Raw genomic sequence first — 8,900 nt, 5'->3', positions numbered from 1 at the left:
AGCTGTCAGCCTGCTCTCTATCTATGAGTCTGTAACTGATATTTTGTTCCCCATTTGGTTATTGATGTTCACATGTCTTCATATTCAGGCAGAATCCTGTAGAAGAGGGCTGAGTGGTAGGATTTATTTTTACTTCTAATTTCAAAGAATACTAAAGATACTTCTAAAATGATCCTTTTAAGTTGCTTTTCTTATTTGTAAAAAGCCAAAAGCAAAAGCGAAAACTATCAGTCTCCCATTTGAAGACCAGAGCTTGCTCTCCTTTGAAGTTACCAATTGTTATCTCTGTGAATGTCAAAACCACTTCGTTTGGCTAATTATCCATCTGTCTCAACACAAAACGGAGGCAGATTAGAAATCCTTTTAAATGCTTCTTTTATTTCATTGGTTGTACATTGGGTGAGTGAACTGAATATTACAACCAAAACATAGAATTGATACAAATTAGACTCCTGTTTACACTGTAAGGTAATGAATGAGGAAATTCTTTAAGTGTTACAGAAAGGTTTAGTAGAAATGTTTACCAGTGGTATGGCTAAAAGAATATTTCGGTGAAGTGCTATTATATCCTGAAAACCAAGAGTGAAATGTAGTTCCCATACAAGTGGTGAGTTCATCTCTTAACTACATTATTTGTTGAATTGCTATCTTCATGTCTTGGATATAGGTGATTTTGTTTTTGTAATTAAACAAAGCATTTAAGATTTATTCATCATATCAGACTTCTGAATATAAACAAACTTTTGGCAAATAATATTTATACAGAAAAATAGTTTTAGATCCTCTCAAATCCCAGAATTATTCTATAAAATTACATTATAAATAAATAAAAAGCAAAATCTGTTGTACATATATTTGTACATCTATGCATTTGCCTTGCCTCCTCCTTATCGTCAATGGCATATTTATGACTCTTTGCATATTATAATCACAATTCTGGAAAATGGATATCATAGTAAAAATACAGTCCTCTATATTTGCTTGGGGATACAGGTGATGTTGTTGATGCTCATTAAAGGGCTGAAAATAGTTGTGTGCTAATGATTTTTAACATCAAAATCATGAAATAAAAGAAAAACAATAAAGACAATGTTACAACAATTAGTCTACAAAAATATTTCAGTGATTCACATAATTTACCTTTAGTAATGGATACTATGTATTCAATGAGTTTAAGTGAATTAACAAAGAAAAAAAGAAAAAAGAAGATAAGTTTGAATGTTTTAGGCAACTTGTAGCATAACTACATTGTTATAGTTGAGAAAATTACAAATATCAATAATACATAAAGATGAAACTACCAAAGAAATACAAGTTAGATACAATACTTTCCCACAAATTAAAACAAATGTAACAATACAAGCACTATGTAAGATTACACTTAGAATGTGATTTTTTATAGGGTTATCAAATCTATGATATAAGATAGTCATTAGACTTTGATCAACATTAATTAAAATGGTGAATTTCTTTTTTTTTCTAAAAAAAATGATATGGTTGGTGCATACAGTTTTCAGAACAGGCTGTGAGGCCAAAATTTAAAATATTTTACATTCAATCTCAAAAGTCAAAATACTTCAATCACTAATATGTTCACAAAAAATGGATGTTTTAAACAATTACACATATTCATTTTAACAGCTGTTTCATTTTTTAAACAATAATTTAAAAACTACGTAGGTACTGTATAGCTATGTGCAACATATAAAATGTGAAATATGAAATATTTGGTACGATAGTGCTTAAAATAAACTTTAAAACAAACCTTCTGAACAAAATTTAATTATATCGCTATTACCTTGAAGAACAACAAAGTATTAAAAAAGTAAACAACATTAAAATATGTTTCATCCATATAGTATATATGTGTATGTGTATATATAATATGTATGTATGTACTTGTATTAAAGTTTTTATACTTTTGAGACATAAAATATGCTTTAAGGTGAAAGAATTAAAAGAACTATTTTTTTTCCATGCTGTAGTCATTTACAACCCTTTAATCCAACTTTTTGAAATGCAGAACAGTAATGGATTTTTTATAAAGTGAAACTACCTACTTTTTGTTTACATAGTAATTTAGATTAAAGTCACAGTCAAATTTTCAGTGACTAAACTCAAACTTACTTAAATTAGAATATTATACAGATCTCCTCACCTACAGCTTCCTTATTTGACTAGGTTTTTAGTTTAGAAGAGTTATTCTGTAACAGGCAAACGGATGGTGAGTTTGAAAGACTAATCCATTAGATTAGACTCTTGACATGGGCCTCTCATTCTTGTCAAGCTGGATGAAGTCTGGCAAAATCTAGGCACTTCTACAAAGTCTCTCTTATAAAACAACTTTAAAAATATACTTGTAAAATAATACCTTCAAGACTTTGTTTGGTGGGGTATGAAGCTCATACCGTGCAAAGTTTCTCTTGCAATCTAGTTAATGTTACTCTAGAATCACATGATTCAATACGGCATCTCCAGGCAAACAAAATACCACACTTTGATGTGTCCCCAGTACTTGTGCTTGAATTTCCATTCAAATTTTAGACCTGCAGGACAGGTATCAGTTTTTTACTTCACTTCTCATCTTTGCTGCAGCATTTGTGTCAAGAAGTGAAACATACCCTTTAATCCAGTGGGAAAATGAAATGACAGTAATTGGAGTTGGAATTGAACCTGCCCTTGGAATAGGTTTTAAACTACTGCTATTTGTTTATTGCTAACTTTGAAATATTCTGAGTCGAAATGAGTAAATTGGTTGGACTTTCTGCATCAGCTATAGTTATGGAGATAAGACAATATTCCTAGGACAGAAACTATGTTTAGAAACCCTTTCAAAGTAAACTTGATCCTTTATGTCTTTAAACATCACAGCTGGTCTCAGGTAGTTAACTATCTTAGGTTGGAATATACTAAGCATACCATATTTAATACTCATATATGATATAGCAGCACTAGCTCCTTAGAGTTGTGGTCTGTCCAGAAGAACTAAATCTTTATTTAGCATGCAGTTTGTGGCAATTCTATTGAGGAGGAAACAGGATAGTATGTACAGTAACAATGTTTAGTTATTCTCAATGCAGATTCTTGGCATTCCATTCCATTTCTGCTGATTATTTCAGAATTATCTGTTAAAGAAAAAGATACGTGCGATTTAGACATTCTTCTGTGAAGGAAAAGAATGAGTTTAAGTTCTACTCTTTGAAAATAGACATTTAAAAATAGGAATTTTCTTCAACTTTTCATTGTTTTGATGCAATTATAGTTTTGCCCAGGGCCCACCCTTCATGGTGAAAATTTTATACTTAAGCACTTCTGCTGTGTGGCCACTGTACCAGTAAATGATGATTCAAATGCACAGTATTTTCTGTAAAACTGTGACAACATATATGTGGACATACAATGTGTTTAGATCCTCATTTCCTTTTTTTCATTTTCATTTCATATCTTTTTATTGTATGCTCATATTATCCTTCAATTAATATTTGCTAAGGTGATCAAGGAATTAGTCTGTACATAAAAAGTTGTTTAGTAAATTTTAAATATTTAAAAATGTATAATCAATTATGCATTATTTATTAACTTACATTTATAATTCAAAGATGTGTTCCCATAAAAAATAACTTTGTTCCCAAGATATAACAACAAGTTTCAAATTCAGGGAATGTTCAAATGTCCCATATTAAAGAGAAAAAGAGATAATATTCCAATAAAGCTGTTATAACATTCTTAATAATCTAAAAGCACAAATACAACTAAACTATCAAATGCAAAAGATGGTCCGTAGAGTTTGATCCTTAAGTTCATTTCCAACTCCATACCCTTGCAAAGGACAGGGAGTTTGCCCTGTGTGACCCAGTCCATAAATGCCAAGCTTAGAAGCGAAACTTTTAACACATTCTAACAAAAACATTTATTCTTTGTGCAATGCCTTGACCAAATTTTGTGCAATGAATAAAGAAAATGTTTGTTTACTAAACAGTCAAGAGTTTTTGTTTAGGAAATAACCAGTAAAACTTAGTTATGGTCAAGGTCAGCTAATATTCTTGCACTCTGGGATCCACTTCTCAATACAAGCCTCATTTCTACAAGTATAATTTTGTGTACCCTCATGTTAGAACTCACACATGTGGATATTTTCACTTTTAGTGGCTGCTCCTGCAGTTTATATAAAAGTTTTAGTATAAACACTCAATTAGTTTCTCCCATGAAGTAAAAGCATCCTTTATTTTATTGGAATGTACAGATGTGCACAGAATTGATAAAAATAGAACTGATTTATATTAAACTAAACTAGAGGCCTGATGCACGAAGATTTATGCAAGAATGGGCCTTCCTTCCCCTGGCTGCCAGCACCGCCTTTGCTCCGGCCCAGAGCCGCCTTTCCACCTTCCCACACTGCCCAGAGGCCTGGAGGTGCTGTGATGGTGCGGAACGCCTGCGTTGTCGCTATGGCGATGGCGCAAGTGTCCTGCCCCACCCCCGGCTGTTTGGCGCCTGCATATGCAAATTAACTTGCCATCTTTGTTGGGTTTCTTTGCATACTAACACCTGACTGGCTGGTGGGCGTCGTAAAGATATGGTCAATTTGCATCTTTCTAGTGTAGATATTTATACTAAATGGAAACTCAGAACTTCAGAAATGATTATTCTTTGTTTTTCTTAAAAATTTCTAGAATTTAAAATTGATTGGGAAAAATAGCATTCCTTGTCTCATATACTGATAGACAAATAAAAACAATAAGATATGATTTATATATAAATATCAGTATTCTTGAATAGTCATTACAAATAGCTAATATTCAAATTCTTCAGGTGGTTATATTACAACCTCACTATTAGATTTAGATTTGATGATTAAATAGGAATTATTCTATTTTATCCCTTAGCTTCAATGATGCCTGTAAGGTTCCCACATAAAAATGTGTGCCTCAGGATATCAAATCATATCCTGTTCTTCTTTCTTCTTTCCTTTTATTTTAGCAAGAGTCTTTCTAAAATAGTGGGGGGAAAATCTTGTGAAGTCTTGAATGGATATGTTTTAGAATATAATCACATTAAGGCTTATTAACTGAAACTAAAATTCCATATAGAATGACATTTCTAACCATTTAGAACAAAAAGTATTCACCAGAGAGTCCAGCAATGAGCAAATGTATCTTACAGATATTAGTGAGAACAATGCTTTGGACCTGTATCTGACAAAGAGACATGTATGGCCACCCACGTTTAATTGAACTGTAAATCAGCCTTGAAGTTAACTGAAAGCATCAACTGGACTCACCCAGACTGCTTTTCCCCTCTGCCCCAGGCTACACACGATCCATTATACAGATGAAGACATAAATAAAAATGACTGCTGCTACTATTGAACTCTCAGCAGTTACTACTGCATCACGTCTTGGCTAGAAAACTCTACCATACCCTGGTCTGTGTCTTTGGCTATCGGGTGGGTTCTATTTGTGATATTAAAAAAAATGAGTCATGCTCCTCGCAGCTGTGAGCATCAAGAAATTCAAGAGCTTTGCTCTTAGAAGATAGGAAAGGTTTGAGTGTTTATTTTGGTGGTAGGATTTTTCTTGAAAATATAACTTGATTATTATTTTTTTTTCTGAGAAATGTATGTAGCTTGTTCACACAGTCTGAGTTAAGTGTACCCTGGGGTGAATTACATTCTGGAAATATAGACAGAACAGGAATCCAGATGAGGAGCAGTTACCAACGAAGTGCCTCTGATGTAACTATTGCCTGTTTGATTTCCACTTCTGATGTTGGAAGACATGACAGACAGGCACCGAGGCCCACTGGGAGGGCAGGACAGTTCCCAGCTGGGGGATACCTCCGGAAGAAAGACAAGAGCCAAGTGTGTATGCCGAGTGGAAGAGTGTGGAGAAGCCATTTTGAGGAAAAGAGAGATCTTCTGTATAGTTTTTAATACGGCTTTTCTTTAGTCAGATTATATTTTTAATTCGCAGCAAAAACATATAATTTAAAATAAAACGAGCAGATCTATTTTGTGTGTTTCCTGTAGTTTCTCCTCAGATATTCCTCCATACTAGTTCTCTATGGACATATAAAACATGTTTTTTACATAAAAACTTCTTCAATTTCCATTGCAATGTTAATGGTCAAAAGGATCAAAAGCTTCAGAAGGTGCCTGAGTATTTGAATGTAGATATAAGAGATAATTCCTAAAAGGACAGGTTTATAAATGGCCCAGGAACATGGGCTACGAGTCTGACATTGACAAACTCAAATTCTGAGCTTGTCCATTTAAAAAAATAAAACGTGTCCTTGATAGTGTGGCTGTTAGTGGTGTCTTTCCTGCCCTGTGCTTGTCAAAGCTGAGGCTGATAGTCAAAGTTCCTTCCTCAACCTCCAGGCACTGTGGCCCATGTTTTCCTGGAAGGGGCACTTGAAAGTTCTCCTGGGGTATGTACAAGTCAGAGAAATAGCCACCATCCGGGGTCCGCTAAGAGTCCCCTCTTTGAAGCATCATTGATGTCTGTTTTAATTTTAATGGACTGCTTTTCCAGGGGTGCTGAGAAATTTTTACCAGAGCCTTAGGAGCCAGGGAAGTGCTGCCAATCTTATTTTGCAGACATGGAAAAGACAGCACCAACAGTTTTAACTGGCTTCCATGATGTACCAAGTGCTTGTACAGGCCAGCATGAGTGTAGAGATGTTAGCTCACTCTGCTTGCTGGCGTGGGAGTCCCCTCCAGGGTGTAGTGACAGTCTGAGATGGGACTAGGGGAAACAGTGATTCCAAAGAGCATGTCTGTACCTCTTACAGTGCCAATGGAGGTGGGTGTTTAGACCTCCCCTGAGAGCTTGGGAATCAAGGAAAGGGTAGACAATAGTGTGGGGCCTAGAGCAAAGGGAGCCCGGAGCACTGATGAGACTGTCTGGAGGAACAAGAGGGAGAGAAATTGCTGAGGGACTTGTCGGGGCTGCTGGGCCACTCCACAGGGCATCCTTGCCTGGGTGGCCGACCACATCCTCTCCCAGGCCTCCTCCAGATGAGTGTTGTAAACGTGTCTGCTCACAGCAGCAGAAGCTCCTACCCAAACATAAGGCTGCTGCTTATGTTAATTTCCATTTATCGCCCTGATGAACTAGTCCCTCAAATAAGTATTATTTTGTATAACAGAACCACGACTAAGAAGGGAGTTGAAGTATTAAATAGGACTAGCCAATCTAATGTGGTAAATCAAAATCTTGAACTGGAAGCATTATTTTCTACTAAAAGGAGGACACACAAAAATGGGAATAGCTGATGCCCACAAAATCGGCGATTCTATTTTTAAAACAAAGGCACATTTGATTTAAATTATGAGTGCTTTCGTAAATCTTCAGTGGACTATCTATTGTAACAAGAGTATCTGTGATGCAAATATGAGTTGGCTGCAATAGTGTCTACTTATCAACAAGCATCTCCTCCAGGTGGTTGGATTTAAGAATCTGATGATTCTGCTTAATTCACATCCATAAATTACTTCCATATGACCCAATGCACACTTAGTCTTATTTTTGTTTACTGAAGACAAAACATGGATGGCTCCAAAGAACATCAAATGGGTTGTTCTCCCATCAAATGTGTTATGAGCAACCATTTAATACTCCCTGCATCCTCAGTGAAGTTCCTACCATTGACTCATAGTGCAATGGCAGTCTAGCTTATTAAAAGAGGGCTGGGTTAGGTAATGCCTAAATCCTAAGCCTCTGGGACCAGGCAGGAAAGGGACATAAGTGAGTGGGTCAGGTAGGGAGTGTGGCAGAGGGAAGGGCCTATGTTTAGAAGGAATGGATAGCATCTACGAAGCTCCAGCCAATTGCTACCTGCAGAAACCCGGGCTCTACATTGCTTGACCTTTCTATTTTACAACTAAAGCTGGAAATTCAGCAACTAATTCATATTATGGGAAACAAGTCTGTGTGGGTCAACTCTCTGGGATGAATGCAGCTCTGAGCTGCTGGTTTGTGTTCTTTCTGAGACTTACTTTCTTGGAGGAGTTTTCCACCAAGCCTGGATTACTAACTTCCTGAGCCAGGCAGCAGCCAAGGTGGTAGGCACCATACAGGGAGGCAGCAGTCACCACTGCTGGGCAGGATCAGGAAAGTAGGTATCATGGGAAGTTAATCCTGCAACTTTTCAGATATTGAATAGGTTACTTGACCAAGAGGCACCCTCTAGCTAAGAAGAAACTACTAGATATGAAATATGCATGTTGCCTTGTCTCTTCCAAGGTAATGATGCATTTAGGCAGAGCCATCAACATGCCCTGACCCTTGGTGGGCACTTGAAAAGACCCAACCGGAGTGGGAAATGCCCTTGGTTGAAAGCAAAGTAGTCTGCAGAGGCTGAAACACTGAACTTGAGCACATCAGCATCATAAACTTAACAGCTGAACTGACTACCTCACATGCAACAGGATGCAAAAGAAGACAAATCAATATAGAATTTCCTCAGTGCTCCTGAGGTAGCAATGTTAATACTTTATGAGTTTTCCACCTTGTGGTTGATCTCCAGGAACTGAACATATGAGTACTTTTGAAATGTGGGAGCTTCTAGATGACTTCTAGAAATGTTCACACTTCTTATATAAACACTAGAGGCCAGTGCACAAAAATCTGTGCACTGGCAGAGGGGGGGTGTCCCTCAGCTCGACCTGTGCCCTCTCACAGTCTGGGACCCCTCGGGAGATAACCATCTGCTGGCTTAGGCCCGCTCCCCGGGTGGCAGATGGCAGGCCTGATCCTGCAGTGCCCGTGCCGCCTCCCCGGGTCGCAGATGGCAGGCCCGGATGGCGGCTGGGTGGGTGGCAGATCGCGTTGTCCCACCCCACCTGCAGTATGCAAATTTAACGGCCATCTTTGTTGGGTTAATTTGCATACTCTTCT

The 8,900-nt window shown here is 37.1% G+C and overlaps 1 protein-coding gene across 7 annotated transcripts in view; it reads right to left on the bottom strand.

Annotated features, from left to right (window-relative positions):
* Positions 1-358: 358 nt before the first annotated feature.
* Positions 359-8,900, bottom strand: part of MBNL2 (muscleblind-like splicing regulator 2) — a 112,571-nt gene continuing 104,029 nt past the window's right edge. For 5 of the 7 annotated variants that reach the window (XM_014531214.1, XM_014531216.1, XM_014531219.1 and 2 more), the window contains one exon: positions 359-3,125. In XM_014531214.1, coding sequence (XP_014386700.1) covers positions 2,998-3,125 — 128 coding nt within the window. In that variant the 3' untranslated portion in view covers positions 359-2,997. The remainder of the gene's footprint in view (positions 3,126-8,900) is intronic. The other 2 variants (XM_014531215.1, XM_014531217.1) reach the window with 1 other exon arrangement.

This window comes from Myotis brandtii, unplaced genomic scaffold (genome assembly GCF_000412655.1).
Source record: "Myotis brandtii unplaced genomic scaffold, ASM41265v1 scaffold796, whole genome shotgun sequence".
NCBI lineage: Eukaryota > Metazoa > Chordata > Mammalia > Chiroptera > Vespertilionidae > Myotis > Myotis brandtii.
Note: the sequence above shows the minus strand (reverse complement) of the source record. Positions and strands in the feature narration are given on the sequence as shown.